Source organism: Rhagoletis zephyria, unplaced genomic scaffold, assembly GCF_001687245.7.
Source record: "Rhagoletis zephyria isolate East Lansing unplaced genomic scaffold, Rhagoletis_zephyria_1.1 Rzeph_scaffold_00867, whole genome shotgun sequence".
NCBI classification, from domain to species: Eukaryota; Metazoa; Arthropoda; class Insecta; order Diptera; family Tephritidae; genus Rhagoletis; species Rhagoletis zephyria.
The window spans coordinates 112,152-138,611 of NW_016157951.1; the positions used below are offsets into that span (position 1 = coordinate 112,152).

Genomic DNA, 26,460 nt, shown 5'->3' on the forward strand with positions numbered 1-26,460 from the left:
TCTAAAATATTGTACCAAATACACACACGCACACATTATTGCAGTAATAAACATACAAACATACATATAAAAATTTAATTAAACGTGCTTACATGTAAAAATACAAATAAAACAATATAGAACAAAGAAAAATACAGAAATTGTTTTTTTTTATTTAATTTATATTTCATTTTCACTCTGGGTTCATTAAAACGCATAGTTTCGCAAAATTTAAAAAATCTTGTCGCCGTGCCGCTTTGCTTGTGTTTGCGCCTTTAGCGCGACCGATGCACGCGCGGTGCAACCAGCTCGATGCACCAGGCACGCAGAAGCGCCCAGCAAGTAGCCGGCCGGATGCGGCCGCTTGAGTGCTGCATACTTTAAGGCGCCGGATGGAGAGCGTAAAATAAGCCGGAAGCATCAAAGTAGAAACGAGTGATCCATTACATACATTTAGGCGCCATGTCGGTTGAGCACACATTAGGCTGCATCCAGAGTTTGACAAAACAAATAAAATTTATTTATTTTTTTTCACTTTTTCAAAGCGCATGTATAGATGCTCGATTGACAATTAATATTAGAAGCAGAGCGTGTTTTCAGTGCCATTTATAATTACTTTTATTCAGATTTCCATACAATTTTTTGCAACTTGCGAGCGCCACACACAAAATGAAGGCCGTTTTGGTCCAATTCGATGAGAGCTAAAAGTGTATCAAAATTATGGAAAAAATTAAATTATACAACAGACATACTCTTGCAAACATATACAAACATACATACTCGAAATATACAATACATAGTGAAGTATAATATGCATAAATACGTATACATATATGTATGTACATATACGTGGGTATGTACATATATGTGCAACATACAAACTTATGTAGCAAAACATACCTAATCAATTAACAACCAAATTCCATACATACATACATACATATGTACATGTACTGTAGTGTAGCCGATATATATATGTATAAATAATAAAAAAAAAACATATTAAAGGACGTAGTAAAATTTGTGTAAAGGACTATTGTCCCAAGAACTAAAAATTAAAAACAAAATATAAATAATAGCATAAACATGAAAATGTAACACAAAGGAATGAAAGAAACAAATATATTAACAGAATAATTGCAAACAGATAATAATGTTAGAAAATAACTAAAACAAATAAATTTAAAAACAAAAACATTGAAACCAACAAGAAAAACATTTAGATTTAAGCTTGTTTAAGGGATTCCAAAGTAAACAAGGTATACAGACTTACCAGTCTAAAGCAAAACAACAAAATAAAATAAATCGACATCAGACACAAATAAAAAACAATACACAGCTGCGGAGAAATTATTAAAATCCATTTACCAATTAAACTTAAAATTAAGCACATACCATGAACAACATACAATACAGTAGGGGTATTCTCTGAGTCTTGCAAAACCCTTGCATGGTGCACAGATTGCACGGATTGCACGGTAAAAACCGGTTTTCGTATGGGACAGCTTTGCAAACCGTGCAATCCGTGCACCGTGCCAGGATTTTGCAAGACTCATAGAATACCCCTAGTGTGTGCAGTCAAGTAAAGCATGTTGAGGAGAATGCGTTTAAATTTTCACGTACATATAGTAAAATTAGACCAATACATACACGCTTTACAGAAACCTAATAAGATATCGGACTTAAATACAAATACGATGAACATAGAGGCGGGTATAAACTAAAAAGTTAGCGAGGTCCGGAAACGCGGTTGTTGCCTAGTGGAGAAAAAATGCAGACGTCACTGCTAGACATGGGTAACACTGCGCTGCGCGGCGCCATTGCGTTAACACCATAGCCGGAGTTGGCGCGCCAACGCCAATAAATGAAAAGCGCTAGCACCATTAACACCAAGAAACACGTGAAACACACACACACAATTCGTCTTAATTCTTTGAAAAATAACATGTTGTTTGTTTTTGCTTTTGAGAGGTGAGAACGCCTGAAACTTATGTATCTTGGCAAATTTAAAGCTTTTACTTAAGAATGGTGAAAATATCGTGGCATTTACTACAATCCTAGCAATTAAATTCGGTTGGCGGTACAAGCGTTGTTTAGCGCCGAAAGATAAAGAAATAATAGACATGACACAACTGTATTGTGTATGACACTGTATGACGATGGGTACAGTGGTGATGCTCAGATGGCGCCGTGTTCAAACCAGTACTTTGCACTGAGTTAGTGCGCTGACATCACAGATGGCGCCGGCGCTATTGAGCTAGCGCCATAAAAATTGCGCTATTACCCATGGCTAGTCACTGCCTAGCAATTGTCAGTTGGCAGTACGGCACAAGCAAGCGAACTGCAGTTGGCAACGCGTTAGTACGGAAATGGAATTTTGTTGGAAGCGGAAGAATTTTACCAAGAACCCAAGGAAAATCGATTCAATTAACAAGTAAAAATTAGCAAAAAAAATTATCAAATGTGTAAGCAAATACAAACAAACATACAAACATACTGCATATATTTCTAGGTAAGGCAAAACATTGCGCAGGAAGCAAGCAGTAAGCGCAACAGGCAAACACAAGAAATTGGTAGGGCGAAAAATTCATAATGAAAACGAGATAATTCAAGAAAATAAAATTAAAACAAAAACATTAAAATTCCCACAGTAAAATGCATAATTAAGTACTTAAATGAATTAAGTGAAAGTTATTAGGCATTTAAATGAGTTAACAGCTGATACCCTCCTTGTTTTCCAATAAACAATAAATGACTACAAAGACACAAATACACTCACAAAAATATGCGTACATTGAATTCAAGCATTTCAGCAAAAAAATTAAAAATCAACAAAATAAAATAATAAAAAGAGAAAAACATGCTGCGAAACCTTTATTCCTTGCTTCCACACAATTCCAGCTAACCAAGTCCATTAGGGGCATTCAATAATAACGGACGCTATTGGAAAATTTAATTGTCATGTTTTTTTTAATGAAAATAGTTTCAATTTAAATTCGATATATGTATTTATGTATGTATTTACAATGACCCGTTTTGCATTTTAAGCTCCATATTCAACAATTATGAATGTATGTATGTAAATTATATATGCAAATTATTAAATGCGTCAGTAATGCCAATTTGCTAGCGAAAAAATTATTAGAATTTCTTTCTTTTGATAAACTGTAAACATTCTTTGAGAAAAGTGCGTTTTGTTTTCAATAGAAAAAGTTGAAATGCATAACCTTCAAAACCGCAACAAAAACTCTATTGTAGTAGTGAATTTTTTTTCCAGAAAAATCGTGTAAACATACATACAAATGTCAGTTGAATTATTAAATGTATAATTGTTTAATTAAAAGTATGTGTAAGCATATACCTATACACATTAAAAATGCATTGAAATGAATATTAGAAAGTAATAAAATGGCCCAAAAATAATGAGTCACTGTGCAAAATATAAAATCAATAAAGATATAAATATATACACATTATTATTTATTAGTTAAACAAATGCGTTAAATATATGGCATTTTAAATGTGGGATGGAAACTAATCGATAAATTTTCATTGAAGACTCAATGACTCTAAAATGAACGCTAGGAGGTCACGACGAGTGAAATATGAGGCCGGTGCCTTAATGAAGATCCTGAAGATTGACATCATTGCAACAAATAACCCTATTATTAATCCACACAGTTAACTTAGGTTTATATGTTAAAAAAAATTTGTTTAAATTTGCATATACTCAAAACTTTTTTGGCAATACACTCACAAATTTTGCGATGGCAATTTTTCAATTTCAAAAGCTTATCATAGTGTTTTGTGTGCAGGAAATTGTGTTTTTGATGTATACAAAATACAAGTGTATACACTACATATATATGTATATATTGAGCTTTCAAAATGGTCACTGCCTATTTAGTTCGCTTAACTGCTTTCGCATCCACTCGATTTGCCCACTAAGTATTCACGCAAATAAAAATGTATGTATGAATTTTTTCGCTTCCTGCGTTTCACTCGGCTCACCTTTTGGGTACAAAAACACTATACATATATACATATACTCGTATGACTACAATATACATTATATGCATATGTACATATGTATGTATGCGTGTAGTATTCCCTTGCCGCCCTTTGCTGGCCACCAGCTATCATTGGCTAACCGCAAACTAAGCCATTACGTGTAATTGTTTTGCAGCCTGAGTCATGGTCGTTAGTGCATTTCAAAAAGCCTGAAACTGATGAGCGCATCTTTGGCACTCGCAACCGCAAAATGTTGGCTTTAGCTGCCTTTACAGCTACATTTGTGCTTTATAGCTGATGTTACGGAAACGTGTGTCTATTAGCGTGGAAGATTAAGTGAGATGAGCTGCATAAATGGACTAATGTGGTAAGGGAGGTGAAAGCCAGAGAGAGAGAGGAACAGAGGAAAGGGGTGTGAGACTATTGAGCTGAGTAACGCTTGTTTTTGTGTGCATAATGTATATCACAGGCACTAGTGTAGATATGTATGTTTCTATGCTCTACCAGTGCGGCTATAAAAGAGAAATCGACCTCCAGAAATTATTTAATGTAACTGTTTTTAGCTGGCATAGCATACGTTTTTTGGAAGAAATTGTTTTGAACCAGACATTTTTTTTACTCGATCTCAGAACCAGAATTTAAATAAATACACTCTCAGAGATAGCGCTTTGGCCACTAAAGGAAATTTTTTTTTTGGTTTCCTCGATAATCCATACTCGTTTGTGAAAGTTTTTTTTTTTTAGTTACGTAAAGGTTAGAAACTTTACCTTTAAGGACAGTACTTATGTAGACTAAAAAAAATGAGGAAGGCCTTACATAAAAGTTTACTTAATATAAATAACGCCAGGAGTTCCAAAGCGCAAGCAACTCCTTTACTATAAGGTCGATTTCTACCAAACCAAACTAAAAGGAATCCATTATCGAAATTCGCAGCAAAGCTGGCCGCAATACTCGCGTCACACATCTAACACTCGCTTCACTATTTCGCTTAAAATGAAAGCTAAGCGCTATTAATTATAGCATGGTTTTAGGCGCTATTTACAAACGATAACCTAATCTCAGAGAGGCAGTGGATTTATCCCTATTACCAGCCTTTAAATATGCCACACTTGTTGGCGAGCAGTTTTTAAATTTTCCACGCAAATACGAATTGACGCGAGTGTAACGCTTGCGCTTACAACTTAATAAAAGCGACCAAATCCATATATGTATGCAGCAAACCACAATAACCATTTAAACATTATCCAGCCGACTTCCGACATGGCGCATATTTTAAATATTTTCGCTACACTAAATGACATTAAGCGCTGGAAAATCTGCTGCAAACGATTTCAAATATTCCACAGCTAAGCCATAAATTGCAATTTACGCGCTCTTTTTTTTTTGCTGAATTATTATTACTTGTGTGGATGTGTGTGTGTGTGTGTTTGTAAGGACCTTAACGATAATGTTGCAGCGACAAATAGTCTACATACTAAATATGTATGAATGTGTGTATGTATGGCAAACGATTCATTATTGATTTATCGCTGTCGCATTACAACAATGGCAGGCTATGTAGTACTACAAAAATAACTACATAATGAGAGCATCTAAGCGCACATATGCACACACATGGATGCATAAAACTGTACGGACATACATATATGTATGTATGTATATACGCACAAGCAATATACAGATAAGCAGAGAATATATTTCACACAAAATATGAGTGGTTATACATGGCGTATGAGTAACGCCACTAAGATAAAGAAAAAACTATGTACGAGAGTGGAAGTATTTTTTGTTTTTGTTTTTAAAGCATAACTCATTGTTAGTACCGAAATCGTGTACTATATATCAAACACATATGTAGATACATTCATATGCATATTAGGGCTCTTTTTCAGCAATTATATTATGAAATTTCTCGTATAACACAAAAAGTTGAATGAGAGGGGACTCCGTATTGCAAAATATTGTTCTATAATAACTTTATAAATTATGTGTTGCTAGGATTTTATAGTATTTAGTCTACATTATGAGTTTGTAAAACATTTAAAAGTTTAAAAGGCACTTTTTGTAGAGTCTTTGGTGTGACATTGATCACTGTGTGGCGCTCTTTTTGTAACCGGAAAAGTATAAAATTGTACAAAAATTTAAATTGAAGGTCTAGCATCTATTAAACATACAAAAATATCTTACGTTAGAAGAATATGCCTAAATTGAGATATTTTTCTATTCCTGAAATATTTTATGAAATGAAATGACCAACTGAATAATAATTTAAGGAATTGTGCTGAATTTAGTTTTATCAATGTAACGAGTTTTTCATTGAAATCGGAACCACTATACTCGCTAAAATTTACGCGCCTGTGGAAAATCGTATTATTGAACAAATTCATTTATAAAACAAAAACGATTAAACATTTTTGAAAATGTGGCTTTCAATATAATTAATACAACAATGAATCATTTTCTGAAAACGAAATTCCAAAAAAAATCTAGAGACGAAAATTTTAATTTTTTCCCCTTTCTACACAACAATATGGCGCTACAGCTAGATGTCTATCCAAAGACCCTTATAAAACCAATTTGTACATATATTAAAATCCAAAATAGTCTACGTGAAGAGGCTTGAACTCATACGACATGTTCAAATCAGAAATATTCGAGTCTAAAGAGGAGCAATTAATCTGCATACATAGAAATTTTATAGAAGTATATATGTAAATAACTTCAAAAACAAAGTGTTTCTGAAAAGCCTTTATGATCTTTATAAAGACAAATCCTACTTCGAAAAGAGAATGCGCTATTGCTCAAAAAGTGAAAATTTATAGAAGTGTTAAATTTTGCTTATTGCTGAACAAGAACCGCATCGAAAGTAACTCAGAAAATGGCATTTTTTATAAAAAAAAAAATAAAAACACTTGTTACCAAACCAATTAATAAAAAAGAAAGTTGAAATAAACTAAAAAATATAAAACAGTTGGGAAAGAAAATTAAACATTTTTAATTCAAACAAAAAAGTTAAAACATAAGCTTAATTAATTCTAAAAAAAATAGAAATTGAGAAATAGTGAATTTTTAAAAATAAAAAAATTTTAAATATAAAAATCAATCAAATTTTAACAAATTAAGAACTCTGATTATCTCTCTATATATGTACATATGTATATAAAACTAAGCTGCGTAAGTATGACCGCCCATAACTCGAGAACGAATCGTCCGATTTAAGTAGACATTTTTAGTAGAGTTTATCTTTGTCCAAGGAAAAATGTTACGGAGAAAAAACCCCAATAGGCGGCGCTGTAATCGTGTTATCACTAAAATCGTATTTTTTGTCCGATTTCGGTCTAATTCTATATACGTATTGGTAAGGGGAAGAAAACAACTCTGCAAAAAATTTATCAGCTATGGGGTGCTGGAGTTGAGTTATCTTTACTAATATATATTTTGAAAGCCGTTTTTTCTCTCAAGTATGGTTATAGGTTAAAAATTTCGATACATAAAGAGGGCGTGGTACCTCCCATATAAACTGAATTTCTCATACTGCATATCTCTGGAAGTGTTCATGGTAGAGTACTCGAACGTGGTATGGAGATATATGAAAGCAATCGCATACTCATGGAGAAAAGTGAGACTGTTCGAAAAGGGGGCGTTGTGTGTGATTGAGGGGTTCTCTGGATAGTTTCAGCTCACAATTTCAGCCGCCAGGTAGAGATGGCGTCGAGTGCCAGGTGGCGCTGGAGTCAAGTTACTACTAAAAAAAACGTCAAGCCAGAAAAAGTGCCGTGAATTTCCGATTATTGCGACCCTGCTGCACCACTGAGTATGCCGAACTCCCGTGTGCTCCGACTGGCCCAATGGCTGTGATTTATGTACTAATATTACTATGCGTTAAAGCTTCATTCGGAGACAGCAGCACTGATTTGCTCAGGGGTCAATCTCAAATGACTTCAACCAGCAGAACTATTGCGCTCCTTGAAAAGATATTTAAGATATTTCGTCGGAAATAAGTCTATGTATATTGGATTTCTGTAGACCAACTAGACTCCCCCATTTTGAAATTGCCCCCAGCTACACTACTCAGTTTCAAGGACAGACTCACAATTGAAGTGGATCATTGTTGCCGCCAAGGAGTGAATAGGAAAAAGTTCTTAAAATTTATTTCGTTATTCGATTAACCGTGCTTTGAAAGGCCAGATCATGAGGACATTCCAAGAACTTCTTCGCGGAATTGGTGGTGAAATTCTTGGATCAGAATGTTTCAATAAAAAAAAAGTTTTGGGCAGGACAAGTTCGCCGGATCAACTATTTAGTTAATATTAAAGGTATAAATCATGAAATAGCACAAATAAAAAAATTTCAAAAATTAAAAAAAAAATGATGAAATTTAGAAAATTTAATTATGTAGGTTAAAATAACGCTGACTTAAAAATCTACATCGATTGAACGTTGCCGAAAAATATATAAAGAACATTAAATTTTTTTAAAACCATATAAATTTAAAAAACTTTAATATTTTTATTTACTGCCCACAAAAAAAAATAGTTATCGTTTTTTTTTTTAAGAAAAAATATTTTTTTAGCGATAACTCAAATTAAAAATTGATAAAGGGATAAAACCTTACTTTGTTTTTTTTTTTAACCAGCAAATTCACTTTCCAAACTTTTCAAAAAAATACCAACCTAAAATTCTTGTACTTGAAAACGGAAAAAGAATTTCTGTCAATTCATGTCGGTTCAAAAAATACTTTGCCAATTTTCTTGAAGATAAAACTACATATACAAGTACACATTCTACTTGAGACTTAAGTCAAAATTAATAAGGAAAATTTTATTAAAAAGTGGCTGACTTTACAATAAATATATTTCTTGCAAATATAACAGAAATATTTTCTGAAAAAAATTTATAATTTTTTTACACAAAATTTTCGTCATTAATTTTTTAATAAATAATAAATAAGTTGAATAAATTTTAAAAAAGTATGGCAGTAAAGTACCCGAAAATCGTATATTCAAAAATATTATTTAAAAAAAAATGCATGTAAAAAAAAAATTAAAAAATTATTATAAAGAAAATAAGTTTTGAAGCAAAATACGTTAAAAAAAAATTTTCAGAATTTGAACAAAACAAAAAATAGTAGGGCAAAATATTTTTTCTACGATAGCCTATAATTAAAAATGGGCCAAGAGGTAAAAAAAAGTTAGGAAAACTTTAATGTAAAGTTAAAAATATTAGAAAAACGTTAAACTTTTTGTGTTGGAGTCATAAAACAGGACAATTTTATTCGCTTTGGGAATAGGAAATATTGGGCATCACACTAATACAAATGCAACTGCCACACGACACTAACAAATTTTCTAATAAATTTCCGAAATCGCCTCAACGCCAGTGCCATCCGATGCACTGGTGTGTATGGAACTAACTATTAAACGAGTGTGACTGCTTACGTTCACGCACTTCGTTGAAACTGCACTGTGTGTGCGAGAGCGAATGCATGTATGCCTGAATGTGCTTTGCAAATTTAGATAGCAAAATTAATTTAATTATTTGTCATTCGTTGCCGCACGCACGCACAGTTGGTTTAACTGGCAACAGTAGGTAGTGTAGCAGCAGCACTCATATATATATATGTATATGTATATAGTGGATGGGTATGTGTGTTTTTATTCCCTCTTCACCTTCATCTCTCCCTCGACGATCATTTGCCTCGCGCCACGCGACACAGCTGCAACTAGCATTAACCGCCTGCTGGCCGCCCTGAGCGCTGTATTGCTCCAGTGACAAACGTTGCCTAGTTTTAGGCGTTTCCAAGTATTCGCACAGATTTATGTGCGTGCGTGTAATTGGAGTGCTTCTAAGCAGCAGCAGCGAGTGCATAACAAACACAGTCAGCGCGCGCTCACCTGCAAACTGGACTGCCAACTGCCGCCGGGTAAGGAACCCTTCATCTCAAACTACAGCAGCAACAACACTCAATCACTCACACTTCAATCTGCTGGCTGGCGATTGCCTTGACACGGCCTGATTTGACGATGGTGGCGCTGGTGGCACTGGTGGCTGGTTGGCTGTCATCATTACTGGGTGATGTATGCGGCAAGTTAAGTTGAACGAAATTGATTTTGTAATCGAAGTCGCAGCCATTCGAAGCCCAGCTGCCCAGCAATGCACGCATTGAATCGCAAACAGCGCAAGGAAGCTGGCTGTAGTGGCACCTGTTCACTTCTGTAGTCCACAGCAGGCGCGCACATAGCCAACGGCAGCCACACCACACAGCAGTCAACAACATATGCTGTTTCACTTACAAAATACAACCAACCCCCTCACCCGCCCCCCCTGTATGTACTTGCAAATGGCAATATCATTACGATTCAATAGGCTACGCGGCAGGCAATGCTTCTCGTATTGTTGCTGTCATTTGTATATGCTGTCAACTCGTTGTTGTTTCAATTACACAGCCGTTTGTTGTTGCTGCATCATTGGAGGACGCCGTAGGCCGCACGTCGCATCATTGATGTCGTGTCAAGGTTGTACATGACTCATGCCAGCAAACACACACACACATACACTCAGCGTCGTCTCAACCTCTCACTCCCCTTTCCTGATCCAAACACTTGAATCACTTACTCACTTACACCAACACCAACACTCACACTCACACGCTCAAGCGAATGCCAAATTGTGCATATCTGCTTTCAGCTACTTATCTTACATTGCCATCATTTATTTATGTCCTCCACTGTACGCTGCATTTTGGCAATTAAATTTAGTTTCGGAATCAGCACATCTGCTTGGGTTAACTCAAATAACAGTCACAATTTGTCTCTCCATTTCAATTAAAGTTCATCTAACTGCTAATTAAATTTGCTGTTATGCGACTGAGATGGATATCAAAATTAAAGCGCAAAGTGACAGGAAAATTAAATGTAAACTTTTGTTAATATTTTTCACTACACGAACGCTGGCAATGAAAATCTTAAGAGAAATTGATTGCATGATGAAATTATGCCAGGTGTAGTTGTAAGAGCTAGAAAAAAGATTAAAAGATTTAAGAAATTCCTATAAGATAACCGAATGTCAAGAAAATGAAGCGAGAAACCTGTTTTATTACTTCGCCTGTTTAAAATTTCACCATAATTTTATCCCTATCTTATTGTTATCGTCGAGATTCGAATGAAAAGTAATTTAAACGCAAATTTATCGGCATCCATACAATTTCATCGATATACCTTTGCAAACAAATTACTAGTATACTTGTCGCTATCGATGTATTTTTATCGATACAATTATCGACTTTCCTAGCTTTAATCATGTCTTTATCGCTTCCTATTGTTTTTATCCATATAACTATCGCTGTGGACACGTTTATCGGTTTAACTATAAACTTATTTATCGCTATCGAAACTGTTATCAAATTTTTCATCGTCATCAGTACCGTTAATGTTATCGATATCGTTAAAAATATTGTTATTGCTAACAATTTAATTGTTATTATTGATATCGTTCTTAAATGTTATCGTTATCGATATCGTGATAGCATTTTTTGGTCGCTAGTTTTAAATATGTGTAGTATTATCGACAACGAAATAATTATCGGGTTGCTATCAGTTATTTTCGGTATTGAAAATATCGATTGACTAATATTGGGTCCTAAATATGTCTGTAAAAATATCCATCCGCTAATGGTACAAGTCCACACAAAGCGACATCAAATACTCATTCCCTAGACTCAGTTCGCCAAGCGTCGGAATGACAGTCCTAAGTCATGTAAACATTTAGCGCCGGTCACGGGTTGAATATAGAGGTCCATCAGACCACAGGGGCAGTTATTCGTCACAATTTAGATATTCATCCCGCTAAAAATGGAGATAGATATCGGTTGTGGCAAATGGGTAGATACTAAATCGAAGTTCACTAACTAAGCTTTTCAACTACCAATTTATACTGGATCCTTGGAATAAAGGCGTGATCGAGGAAAAAAAGCACAAAGAATGAAATCAAGATAGAAATTGACAAACAAAGAACACGGAGCTGGCTGAGGACAACAGTAAGGTTTCAGCAAATTATAAATAGAGAGAGGTGTTAATAAAAACTTCTCTTCAAGTATATATCTTTTACATAACCTTGATAGCATTCTGGGTGCGGCTCTCGAAAAGCAAGAATTAGAAAGAGCACATTTTTTTGGAGCAACTGAATTATTTTATCTCAAAACAAATACGCTTTCGAACTGCGATTACTTTATATGAATTGATCTCAAACTTACCCATTCTTTATTCTCTTTCTTTTGCAGGCCTATCCAAATCGTGACATCACCAACATTGTTGAATCTTCGCATTATCAGAAAATCGGTGGCTGGTGTCGTCAGGGAGCTTTGAACTCAGCCAAATGTAAAGGGGCACATCGCTGGATTAAACCATTCCGTTGTTTGGGTGAGTGGAAAAAGAAAGAGAAATAAAAAAGAGAAAACACGAACAATATAGGACTCTCTTAGAAGAAATAGACGCTAGTAAAATATCAAGATAAGTATAATATAGAATTTATAATATATAGTCTAGAGCATAGCACTTAGGATATAGAATATGGAATGTATATTACAGAATATACAAAATAGAGTATATAATATGGATTATAGAACAAAGATTACAGAATACACAACATAGAACATAGAATATACAATATAAAATATAGGGCAATTAATATAGAGAGCATATAATATAGAGAGCATATAATATAGATAACATATAATACAGATAACATAGAATGTAGAACATAGAATATAAAGTATAAAACATAGAACATATGGTATAGAATATTGAATATATATATGCGATATAGGATATAAATCATAAAATACAGAACATAGAATATACATATAACATAAAATATAAAGATAACATAATATTTAAAAAATATAGAATATAGAAGCCAGCATTTAGGATATAGAAAATATGGAATTTATAATACAGCATATAAAAATGGATTATAGAGCCTATAATATAGAGAACATACAATATAGAACATAGAATGTAAAACATAGAACACAGGGCCTAGCATATAAAATGTAGAACATAGAAAATAAATCATAAAATAAAGAACAGGGGATATGTATAGAATATTACTCATATGCGATAAATGATACGAAGCATAGAATACATAACATAGAATATATAACATAAAATATATAGAACTCAGAAATAAAAATCCATTAGAAAAAACTTAGATTATAAAACTTAAAGCATAATAAACGCAAGATGAACGAAGAACAGTGCATAGCTGAAATGAAAAAAGTAGTATTTACTGCGAGTATTTATTATCTTTCTTTTAAGAGAGTCAAAAGTAATTTCCGCTCTGTAAAGCAAATTTTAAATTAAGTTTTGTCTTCATTTATCAACCAACTAACTAATTTCGATCGCCCTCGTGGCCATCTCTTCCTTTCTCTCTCCCTTTCGCTCTATTTCTTTCTATCTTTCTTCGCCTTCCTTTTTTCATGCATTTCTCTCCATTCCATTTTCTTTCCATTACCATCATTTTGTCACTCATTGTGTGTGTGTGTGCAATTGCTTTCAGAAGGACCATTCCAATCGGATGCACTGCTCGTCCCCGAAGGTTGCCTCTTCGATCACATTCACAATGCATCGCGCTGCTGGCCATTCGTGAGGTGGAATCAAACTGGCGCCGCTGCTTGTCAGGAACGTGGAATGCAGATGCGTAGCTTTGCCATGTTGTTGCCTTGCGGTATTTCATTGTTCTCGGGCGTGGAATTCGTTTGCTGTCCGAAACATTTCAAAAGTGAGTAATACAAAGGCGAGGAGGGTCAATGCGAATGCACGCACTGCGGGGCGGTGAGCGTGCCATGTGGTGAAAATATTTGTTTTTATGTGTGTGGCAGCTAAGTAACAGCTTGCTGGGGTCGATTGTGCGGGTCATGGCAGAGTGTGAGTGTTAGCACTGTTGGGAGGTGTACCATCCGCTTAAGGACAAGCAAATAAACAAAATACTCTTACTACGAGGGTGTATAAATTAAAAAATAAATGAAATATGGACTCCCTAGATGAGTTTCTAAGTTTGACAATGCTGCTTCTCTCTCCTTTGAGCTTAGTCAACTTCTTCTAATAATATAAATGAATATGTACTACTTTTACCCTGCCTTGTCTACTATTGAATATACTTTATTTCCTTTTGTTTCCCCAAATATTTGAAATTCCTAAACTTTCCGCATCATCCCGATGTGCAAATTTCCTCAGTTGCCTTTCAAGGCCAAAGAAAATTCGTGCATTGCTTTGTGCTTCCCGCAGGTCTTGCTGCTGCTGCTCGCTGTTTTAAAAGCCACAGCATGAAATACTAAATGCATATTTAATAGCAGAAAACTTTGCCATAACAAATTCTTAGACCCCAACAGGCTGCTGTTGCCAAAGCTCAATCCCTTCTCAGCCTTCGAATATATAAAATTTTCTTAGCAAAATATACCCCAGCTCTTCACAAATTCGCAATGCAAGGATTTCTTGTTTTAAATTTCTAATTCTCCTCCACATACACACACCACCCTCGCCTACTATGCGCGCGGTGAGTAACCGCCACTCCTGCATTCGCAACGCTTAATCTTTTCCGCTTTCCTATTTCACTAACACCGTACAACTTTTCTCTCTCTCCCCTCCCTTTCCCACCTCAGCCGATGAGATACGCGTAAAGAAGACCGACCTGCCCGTTATCGCCCCAGCTGAGATTACCAACAGCAATGTGGATGTGACTAACGATGATGACAATGACTCCAACTACTCCAAGGATGTCGGCGCCGATGATGATCTTGACGAGGATGATGACTTAATGGGCGATGACGAGGAGGACGAAATGGTCGCCGATGAAGCAGCTGCTGGGGAGGCAAATAGCTCCAATGCGGACGATTTGAATGGCGAATATGATTCGAGCGAGGATTTGGACAATTACGAAGAGGATGGTGGCGGCGCAGCTGAGGAGCAGTCGGACAACTGGGAATTGCAGAATGGTAGCTCAAGCGGCGCGAAACCCACAGCGGTGAAGTCCAACGCAGAAGAGGCGGGTGGCGCAAAGGGCAAATTGGGCGTTGAATCTGTTGTTAAGGGCGCCGCTGGTATGATGGCCGATGGCCCAGTCTTGCCGGCAGCACAGCAGCAGCAAATGCCCTCGGCGCCATCGACCAGCCAGCCGACCGTCGACCCATACTTCACCCACTTCGATCCGCACTACGAACATCAGAGCTACAAAGTAAGTCAAAAAGTAAGTGTACTCCATTGAAATGTGCATTTTATCAACACAAACCGAACATATTCTAAAACAAGGAAGCCCAACAGCGCCTCGAGGAATCGCATCGCGAGAAGGTCACACGTGTCATGAAGGACTGGTCCGATTTGGAGGAGAAGTATCAGGATATGCGCCTAGCCGATCCAAAGGCTGCACAGAGCTTCAAGCAACGCATGACCGCACGCTTCCAGGTGAGTGGGAAAGTTGCCTAATTGGATTGCATTCGTGTGTATATGTGTGTGTGTGCATGCTTTGACACACCCACTACATATATTTAGCGCGTTTATGTAGATTTAAAGGAAATTTGCATGCGCACAGCACGTAAATGTACTCGCACTCTTTCTCTTCCCGCACTTTAACGCAAGTTTTTTTTTATATTAGTAGCTTATTGCATGACGCGCAGTACGCACACAGGTAGGGAGAAAGCTTTCGAACGCTGTAAATGAACGCAGCTGTGATTTAAATCGAAGCCTTAGTCATGAAGTGAAAGCTTTCAATGCAAGCTTTTCGAAAACAAATGAAAGTTCAGTTACGCAGTGAAGGCTTTTCTAAAAGTGAAAGTTTGAAATAAAAGCCATTGCTTTCTTATGAAATCTTACGTCAGAAATTCATATTTTAATTGTTGAAACTTACAAGCTCAAAGCTTTTTATCAGAGCTTTCAAAGCCAATGCTCGAAAGCTGCTTACTGCGCTTATAAACTATCACATTTCCTACTTTTATTCAGCTCATCTATTCATCATTCTCATGTTCAACACACCAGTTTTTTCAACACTTTATTTTCAATCATTTTTCGTTTCGTTTCATTTCGGTTGTTCATTTTCTTTTTGCCGTCACTAACTTTCACCTCATTTTCGCACCGTATGCACTTAATTTAGTATGTTTCTTATAAGCCAAATGGGAGTGAAAGAGATATCAGATTGGAAGCTTTTGTAGCTGTCATTCAATTAGAACCAAAATTTATAAAAATTTAACTTTATTTCGGAAATTTTTGCTTTTTATAACCCCTACGTGTAGCCTGGCTTAAGTGATTGTTCTAATTAGCTGAGCATGTTTTAGAAAAAAAAAGACAGCCCCATATTTGTGAAAGCTTCTCAAGAGTTAAAAGTTACACGTTAAAAAGGACGCTTCTTGTTGTGCTTTTGAAGCTTTTCGTATAAGCTAAAACTTTTAAAGTTAGCTATAGTGTTATAGTGGCGGGGAAAAGCTGTTAAACAGAGCTTTTTACCTTTTCTAAAAGCTTTTAGTAAGACAAAACTTGAAAAAAAAGTTTCTTAGTATGATAAAAGTATTACTTTTTAAAAACAAGAAATATTTTAGCTGTAAATGGATGGGATTGGGCCTTTTTTTAACGTAACAACTTCTAAGGAGGTACAAAGCTTTTAGTGATTTACATCATTGTTGGAGCTTTTTATTTGGTAAAACATTGAAAAGTTAAAAGTTAAACTTAAAAGCGGTGCTTTTGCTGTAGTGACGCAAAAATAGCATAGCTGCTGCCAGCTAAAATAAGAGAAATAAGCGCTTTTATTTGTTTTTGAAAGCTTTTAGTGGGAATCTTAGGTTTTGTTTATTTTAATGTCTTCAAATTTGCTCTGCTTCTGTCTTATTTCCTACTGTGAAGCCTTTTTACAGCGCTATGGTTTGCTGTATTTTCTTTAGATGCTAAAAGCTTCAAAAATGTAGTTTTTATTCGTAGATATCCCAGTCATAACAACAGTTTTTATAAGCTGAGAAGCTTTCAAGCTTTCCAACCCCAAATAAAATCTACCAAATTTAATAAGCTCTAAGATCTTTTAAAGCTTGAACTTCAAATTATACGCAAACGATTGGGCTTCTCAGGCTTACTAGCTCTAAAGCCCAAAAAGTAATTTGTCAAATCTCGATATGTCTCTTCAAAGCAACTGCGCTTTTAGGTTTTTAGTCTAAGTCAAAAAAGTAGACAGTTAAGGAAGCCCAACCTCGATTGAACTTAAGCTTCCGAAAGTTCTCCTTAATTGTGTAGCGTGGAAATTAGGCTATTTAGATGCACTTGCCCACATAGGAGAAGCGAGTTTACCAGTCCAATTTGGAAAAATTTCTGCTCGGCACACTTTCCAGTACTCACTCACTCTTGCGTGAAGTAAAACCAAAAAAGTAGCGAGCTAAAACCTAGCGTCTCCTTCTAACACAATCCACCATCACCACCGCCACCGTTAGATTATCATTCACATTTCGTTTTTTTTTTTTTGTCAAAATCAAAGATTCAAAATGCAAAATTCGAAAATCTACCAGCCAATCAACCAATTCCCCTCAAAAACCAAATTGCAATTCGTTCATTCTACTCTCTGATTGATTCTTTCTCTCTTGATGTGCTATACGTCTTTATATGGGAATGTAATTTTAGACTTCTGTTCAGGCACTCGAGGAAGAAGGCAACGCCGAGAAGCACCAGCTGGCCGCCATGCATCAGCAGCGCGTACTGGCCCACATTAATCAGCGCAAACGCGAGGCGATGACCTGCTACACACAGGCGCTCACCGAGCAGCCACCAAATGTGAGTTGTCCGCCAAGGCGCCGAAGTGACTTTGTGTTTGTGGCAGTCGCTGATATGCGCTCTCTTTCTTCTCCCCTTCCCTCCTTCTCTCTTTCTTCGTATTCCCCCTCTTGTAGGCTCATCATGTCGAGAAGTGTTTGCAGAAGCTGCTACGCGCCTTGCATAAAGATCGCGCACACGCTTTGGCGCATTATCGTCACCTCTTGAACTCCGGCGGTCCAGGTGGCTTGGAAGCTGCCGCCTCGGATCGACCACGCACTTTGGAGAGACTCATCGATATCGACCGCGCTGTCAATCAGTCCATGACCATGCTGAAACGCTACCCAGAATTGTCTGCCAAGATTTCACAGTTGATGAATGACTATATTTTGGCACTGCGCAGCAAGGACGACATACCCGGCTCATCGTTGGGCATGAGTGAGGAAGCAGAGGCGGCCATTTTGGATAAGTATCGCGTTGAAATTGAGCGCAAGGTAGCGGAAAAGGAGCGCTTGCGCTTAGCCGAGAAGCAACGTAAGGAACAGCGCGCCGCCGAGCGTGAGAAATTGCGCGAAGAGAAGTTACGCATGGAGGCCAAGAAGGTGGATGAGCTGCTTAAGTCGCAAGCCGACCAAGAAGGTGGCGCCAGTGGCGCTGGCTCTACTGGTTCATCCACCACTGGCGGCTCCTCCTCCGGCTCCGGCGCATTGGGTGATTCAAAGGTGAGCAGCAAAGAAATCGGCCAACTGGTGGATACCACCAAATTGTCACAGAGCGAAAAGGATAGTAATGGCGGTGAAGAGTACGCCGATGTCACTGTCAGGTGCGTGTGTCAACTAGATATGTAGGGAATTTGCTTTAACTTCTAAATAATTCTTCCTTCTCCTTTGCAGCACCAAAACCCAAACCGTCCTGCCCACAGTCGACGATGATGCCGTACAGCGCGCTGTTGAGGATGTAGCTGCTGCTGTCGCTCACCAGGAGGCTGAGCCACAGGTGCAACATTTCATGTCGCACGATTTGGGCCATCGCGAATCGGTAAGCCTCCGTTCATTTAGACAGTTGGATATGATTGCTTAAGCTCTTTTAATTTCTTTTACAGAGCTTTTCGCTGCGTCGCGAATTCGCCCATACGCACGCGAACAAGGAGGGACGCAATGTCTACTTCACTTTGTCGTTCGCCGGTGTTGCATTGTTAGCGGCCATATTTGTTGGTGTCGCAGTAGCCAAATGGAGAACAGCTCGTTCGCCACATGCGCAAGGCTTTATTGAGGTTGATCAGGTAAGCGCAGGTTGCGAGAAAAGACCTGAAGAGCTCAAACTGAGTGAAGAATGGTAAAGTGAAGTATGTTTGTTGAAAAGTGAAAATTGCCAACATACCAGTTCTTTTGCGGGGTCTTGTAGACACGTGACCCCTGTTGTTTAAATATTTTCAGCTAAAGTTTTGCTTCTTAACCCTAAGCAAAGATTCACTATATGTTTACCATAGTGAGGAATTTCAAGAATAATCTCAGAGAAAATTGGCAACACCGGAAAATAAGTAGCTTCGATCATACGGTCTCGCTTTTAAAATGTCTAGTGGCCCTATTCATAAAAAAATAAATTATTTTAAAGAGCTTTATAAAGTATTTAAAATCTTATTTATTTTTTATGAATTTGGTTTTATGAATTCTTGAATTTCTGGTAAAACGGGTAATTATATATTTACTGACATTTCAGCACTGAAGATTCATATACAAAGAAAATGTATCAAGTATCCTAATACATCTGAGATTTTCACAGATTCCTTATAAATATATATAGTAATTACGTGATTCAAGTATTACACTGTAAAAAATTTATGAATTGCCCTTAGTGAATATTGGCAACACTGTCACAGCTTACATAGCCTTCTAAATATTTTTTAAGACTATATTTTTATATAGTACTGAAAATGTATATATATTTGTAGAATAACTATTTTAAAGATTTTACATGAAAATTATGATTTTTTTTTAGATTTTGATATAAACTGAGTATAATGTAGAAATACCTCTAAGAAATGGCAAAACGCGAGGAATGTAAAAAAAAAATAAAATATGCAAAAGTTATACAACAACAAAAATATTAGGTGTCCCGCCGTAAGCCATTGTTTTTCACATCATATCTCGATAAATATTGGTTGTATCAAAAAAATCAATTAGTACTTTTTTATTGACAAAGAGTCACAGATTTATAAAAGATTTTTAATTTGTTTTAAGTCCACTTTTCTATACGTTTGTTAATGAACAATTTAGAAAGTTGCTAAAAAAACATGTTTGCAGGTTTTTAAAAATCTGCAAAAAATACATGTGATAGAGTGAATATCAAAGATTTAACTGACAAATTTTTAAAGGGTGTCTCGATATAGGGCCTGAGATATTAATTGTTTAGTAAAGCAGTGACTGATAAACAAATTTAAAAAATAATAAATTTAAATTAAAATTACATCAAAATACCTCAAGTGGGGTACTTAAAAACCTTTTCTTTCGGATAACCAAGATAGGTTCGTACTTTGGTAGAGGTCCAGGTAATATTTGTTTCCCTTAACTTTATTTGGCAATAATCCTCTTACTTTGCGAAAAATCGCGAATTTAAAATTAACATAATCATTTCTTTGATTGGACATATCTCCTGAACGGGCAGAGATAACTATTTCAATTTTCTGTCCCTTCTAGGGAAATAATTTTAGAATTTCTATTGGATTCTCCGAGTTTTTCACTGAAATTCGGCAACAAAGCTGCGCATGTTAACTTTTTTCAACTGAAAAAGATTGTGCTTTGATCAATCTGCGGATATTTTTAGGAGTTTTCAAGGACCTAATTGAATTAATTATTTCACGTTAGTCATAAATCTCAAAAATACTCTACTGAAACTTTTCAACACGCCACATTTTTCAAAGCGTTCTTTGGTGTTAGCTTTTTTCAGCTGCATTTAGTGAAGTTCATTTGCTTTCTATTGAGATTCAACATTATTGAAAATTTTTTAAATTTCCACCGCGAAAATTGGTAACACAGAAAATACTTTGGGAGCTTTTTCTTACTTTTGAATACAAACCAATAAAAAAACTACAATCAAATCAAAATAAAAACCTATAAATTAATAGAAAAGTCAACTATTTCGATCAGTGAAAAGTGGCAGCAGGGATACCTCATTGGATATACCAACCATTCTTTAAAGTTAATTAGGCCATACAATTCAATTAAAATGTCAGCCATCACTGCCACAGCTGGGCAAATCTAAAATTTTTAACCTTATCTGAGTAAATCGAGAAATGGTGAAAATTGGCAACATCGCATATTAAAATTTGGAATTTTCACCAAGACAAGCCTTTAGACAGCAATATCTGCCAACGTTATTACTTTCCTTATTTATCAATTTACTAATAATAATTCCCACACATTTCACATTTCCAGAACGCCACCACACATCACCCCGTTGTACCGGAGGAGAAAATCGTGGCGAATATGCAAATCAATGGCTATGAAAATCCAACATACAAATATTTCGAGGTGAAGGAGTAAAAGCACCAAGAAAATAAAAAAGAAATTTATAAAATAAAAACAAAATTTGCAAATATTGTAAACGCACTCAGCAACTCAGAAATCCAACTAAAGGAGAAGTAAGACCCCGCCCTCCCCCATGAAAGTAAAATACATAACTAAATCAAACTCCCTATAAAAAGCCTGCTTTATCATGCCACTTATACATACTTACATACATAAGAGAGAATGTAATAAAAATAAAAATGAGTCATGCTAAATTTACAAAAAAAAAACAACCCGTGAATTATACCAACCATATTTTCCAAAAGAAAAATGAAAATAATTCTAAGCAAATTTAAGAAAATAAGGAAATTTAAATAAAATCGGAGCGCAGTTCCAAGGTAGCAGAAGAAGAAAATGTAAAGTGGTAAAATAGTGAAAGCAAACACAAAAGCGAACACAAAGAAAGGGGCTCATAAACGAAGTAAAAGAACTAAAACTGATAAAAGCGCAAATAAAAACAGACAAAATTAAAAAAAAAAAAACGAAATAAAAATTCGCAAAATTAATTTTTGAAAGTGAAAAATCGAGCTCAAATAAACAGCGATTACAGCTCGAAATTTATACTCAAAACACAGATACACATACATACATGAATAGACATGAAAGCCCCCAAAACACTCACTCAAACATTCACTTACCCTCTACTCACTCACTCACTCACTCACTCACTCAATGGTAAAAAATTCAGAATTCTTTCATACTCCACATTTGAATAAAAAAAAAACGTATGTTGTTCTTGTTTAGAAAGTATTAATTAAAAATTATGTGTAATGGTAATGAGTAACAGAAAAAAAAAATTAAAAACTTACAATTAAGTAACAAATCAAGCAGAAGCAAATTAATTTTAAGCAAAATGTGAAAGAAAAGGTTTGCAAATGGAAACAGCAAATGAAGGTGTGCGAGATTTTATTTAAGTATCAAAGTAAAAAAATAATAATTTTGCGCAACAATTAAAGCTAAATGGAAAAATAAGCAGATTTCTACATTTTTTTCTAACAAAGGGGCAACCATTTTCAGTGCAAGAGAATAGCTAATGCGTAAGCAAAGGGGGACTAAGCGGTACTTCAACGAAAATTATTTGAAACTTAAAACTTTTTTGAACGAGAGTAGAGATAAAATAGAGCGAGAACTGCAATGAAAAGAGCGTAGGAGAAAAAGTGAATGAAAAGCTTTAAAAAGCTAAGGTGAAAGAAAGAATTCCGAAGTTAGAGTATTTTTAAATAGAAAAACGAGAGATTCGTGAAAAATAAAGTGGAAATATAAAGCTTGCGCTATGCAACTTTTTAAAAAGCAAAGAAGTAAATGACTAACTTATTCACAAATCAAATAAAATGTACAAAAATTAGTAAACGAGACAAAAGAGAAGCGTATCTACTAGAAAAACTAGTGAAAAACTGTTTAAGGAGCGGCAGGATATACAAAAGAAAGAGCATTGGGGGTAAAATTTATAAAATTAGTAAGTTATTTTCACTCAACTGAAGAGACTATCGAAAGCCCCCTAAAGCAGTAATGCTCAAAACAGCGCCCGCGGGCGGAATTCTTCAAAGCTCTCTGTAAATTTTTTATGGACGCTCACAGAGTAAAATTTCTCTCTGAACCACACTATCCTAAAGGCACTCTAAAAACTCCTAGAGCTATAGTGAGCAGCTTCTTTCTAGTTCTCCGAGCTTTTTTGAGCTCTCAATACAACTGGTATGGGCATGTACAAGGGATACCTCGTATTACTTTCCTCTAATAAATAAATATTCCTTTTATAAATATACGTTGACTTTCGAAGAGCATCTTGAAACATACCAACAAGCTTTAGTAAGAAAAAAAAGCTCGCTGAACATTTAATAAATTTACAATGAAATAACAGGCAAACAACTGAGGAACGCACTAAGAAAGAAACATCGCCAAAACCTTTTAGAAAAGCACACCACGTAACGAAAGCGTTCAAGCTTTAATCTTCCTTAGCTTACATACAATTTCGCTCGGAAGCTCCTCTCTCACTCTCCGTCTCAAAGTCCCTCTCTACCCATGCAGATTGAAATTCTCTCGCACTCACTCCTACATACTGCATTCAAATTAAATTAAAAGAAAATGAGAGCAAAAATTGTACTTTACATAAAAATCAATAAACTTATAATAGGTAAGTGAAATTTTTTGTGAAAGCGAAAATATGTAAAATCGATGTAATAAATAGCAAAACAAAAAAATGGAGAACGCAAAAAATTATAGAACTTATCACGCCTATAAGAGAAAACCAAAACAAAAACAAAAAATAACTTTCACTCACTCTATTCTTAACAAAAATACAAAAACAACAATCGCCTGCTTTTCATTAATAACCCAAAAGAAACGCTATAAATAAGAGGTTAGCATTAGCTGGTTAAGAATTCTATAGTATATATACATAGATATATATAAAATGGACAAAAATAAATAAAAGAGAGAAATAAATGACGCGCATAAAATATGTTTACATACATAAATACATAGCTATATAAATGCCTGCTGCTATTCTTATACATACTCTAAACACGTACACGGATGGATAGAGAACAAATGGATATATGCTAACAGCAAATACATAAAGACATACAAACATACATACATATAAGTTATTAACAGATAAGACAACGAACCGGGATACAGTTGTGCTTTTAGGTTGCGAGAATTCTGTGTAAGCTCTGAAAAGCTTTCGAAAGCTGATGAAGAAAGTAATGAGAAAAGTGCGCGGAAGCTTTAAGTTACACTCCACTGTTTGCAAGCAAACGCTCTTCAGACCAGCTTGTGGAAACTGCTTAGATGTTTTCAGAACAAGTGTTCTTCTATGCATATAATGTATTAGAAAGCTCAAAAAAGCTCTGTACGCGTACATGGTTGCTTCTCAAATTGGTTTTTGAAAGCTTATGAAACAATTTTCAAAATAAAAGCTCTAAGTAGATACGACTCTATACGTTTTATATATAGGCGCGAACAGGCAAAACACTTTTTGCGCCCAATTTTAATCAAATTCAGTCACTTCTAAAACATAGCTCGCACTAAAAGATGTTTTAAAGCTTTCTTTGGATTTCATTGGCCGCCCACAGAGTAAAAGCCCTATCAACAATGCGCAAACTTAGAGTCTTTTGAAGCTTTTTTGAAGAGAATGGTCACAGACAAATCCCTTACTATACTCAGAGAGGGCCGAGCTTTCTTTTTTCAATGAAATACCTACAACTGTATCCATATTCTCGAAAGTTTTCAGAACTATTTCTATGGTGAAAGCTTGAGAGAGAAGTTGAAATGAGTCGTCGCATAATAATATGAAGAACTAAGAGCAAACTAAAGAAATGTTATATAGTCTTCGCACTTTCGAGTGCATATGAAAGCTTCACAAAAATTGTAATCGATAGTAACCGAAGATATTCAGCTCAATTCAAAGCTATCTGTTCACGCCCCGTCTGCCACAAGCTCATTACAAAGACCACACCCAATTAGAACACACCCACAACCATAAATACACACTCAAGTAAACAGTTGAGGCGCTACAGCAGATAAAAGAGGAGGACCTCATCAACTTTTACAAACAAACTTGCATACAAATTCACTAATTTCCTATTCGTCGAAAATCGTTCATATCAATTTTGCATGTTTACATAAATATATTTATTATTCTTAAGCAATAGTTTTAACTATACTCGTGTATTTAGTATAATTAATTTATCGTTTCAATTATATAATTTAATTACTTAACAAACACAATTTTCAATATTTGTGTAAACTTAATCAGACGCAAACGTCAACACTCGAAACAATTAGAGAACTGAGTGTAAGAAAAGACAAAAATTATGTAAAAAAAAAAAACTTAATTCATTAAGTGTTTAAATTTGCTTACACATGGCAAAACAAAAACTTACTTACATTTTTTCAATTATGTATACTATTGACTTATGTACTTGTGCTTAGTTGCTGCTAAATAGTTACTTAGTTGATGTGCAGTATTCGTTAATTGATAAGTTATTAATATTTATAATAAAATATATGCATGAATGAAAAAATTCATTTCAAAGCTAGTGAAAAAGAATCGGCAAGTTGAAAAAAAAACATCTTATAAGAATTAGTTTGAAATTTTGTGTCCCAAGGCATGAGCTGGCTTTTGACTTGCTAGCTTCGAGAACTTAAAATCCGTTTAAGGAATTTCCGTGAAAAATTCAAAAAATTATTATCGCTGACTTATAGCCAAAATATTGTTAACTGGTTGAAAATTATAAACACATTTTCAACTGAATGAAATTAGAGGCAGCACAGAGAGTGAGAGCGCCACTCTGGTGCTTACACTTCTATTCAAGCAGAACAAGAACAAATGTGCAATACATACTCTGTGGCAAAGAGTGTTAAGCAGAGACAAGCATAGCAATGGCACGGGCTTTATATACATACATATTTTTTTAAAGATAGGTGTATGTATGTAGTATAAGTGTTACAAAGAAAGAGAGTTACGGCCTTTTGGACATATGCATACATACATATGTGGACATATACATGCATACATATATATAAAATCATTCAAAGCTTAAAAAAGCTCAGAGTCAAACAAATCCGCTAACGAATGTGAGCTTCATAGTCTTGAATTCTTTTTAAATTAGGAATATTTAAGAGGTCAAAAGAACTCACTGGCTATGTCTGCATTCACTTAAGATATCCTTAAGCCTAACATTATTTTAGAGTCAAACAAATCCGCTTACGAATGTGAGCTTCATAGTCTCGCATTCCTTTCAAATTATAAATACTTAAAAGGTCAAATATAATCGCTGGCTATGTCTAAACTCACTCAGGATACCTTTAAGCCTATTCCAAACATTTCGAGTCAAAGGTGGCCCGATTTCCCAGTCCAGAAAAGGGAATAATAAAAAGAAATATACCAATAAACTTATTGATTCCACAGATCCTATTCAGAAGCGCGATGAAATTCTGCTGTCTTAGCTGCTGAACCTTAGGTGCAAGCGCCTCCTTTGAAAAAAATCGAATCGCGAAAGCTCGGGCAATTTACGTCACGCATCATATTAGATATTTAGTAATGCAGTTGTTTCCTTTGAATGACTAAGATTTTATCGCACGAATCATTATCCCGGCCTCTTTTTGCTGTCATAGCTAACAGCTCG

General features: G+C 35.5%; 1 protein-coding gene across 2 annotated transcripts in view; it reads left to right on the top strand.

Moving 5' to 3' along the window:
• The window catches only part of Appl (amyloid-beta-like protein), a 66,988-nt gene extending 41,057 nt beyond the window's left edge, over nt 1–25,931 (top strand). The window contains exons 2-10 of one of the 2 annotated variants that reach the window (XM_017614622.1): nt 12,269–12,407; nt 13,546–13,767; nt 14,648–15,231; nt 15,306–15,446; nt 17,637–17,786; nt 17,903–18,588; nt 18,659–18,803; nt 18,868–19,047; nt 21,200–25,931. In XM_017614622.1, coding sequence (XP_017470111.1) covers nt 12,269–12,407; nt 13,546–13,767; nt 14,648–15,231; nt 15,306–15,446; nt 17,637–17,786; nt 17,903–18,588; nt 18,659–18,803; nt 18,868–19,047; nt 21,200–21,307 — 2,355 coding nt within the window. In that variant the 3' untranslated portion in view covers nt 21,308–25,931. The remainder of the gene's footprint in view (nt 1–12,268; nt 12,408–13,545; nt 13,768–14,647; nt 15,232–15,305; nt 15,447–17,636; nt 17,787–17,902; nt 18,589–18,658; nt 18,804–18,867; nt 19,048–21,199) is intronic. The other variant, XM_017614623.1, reaches the window with a different exon arrangement.
• The last annotated feature ends 529 nt before the right edge of the window (nt 25,932–26,460 follow it).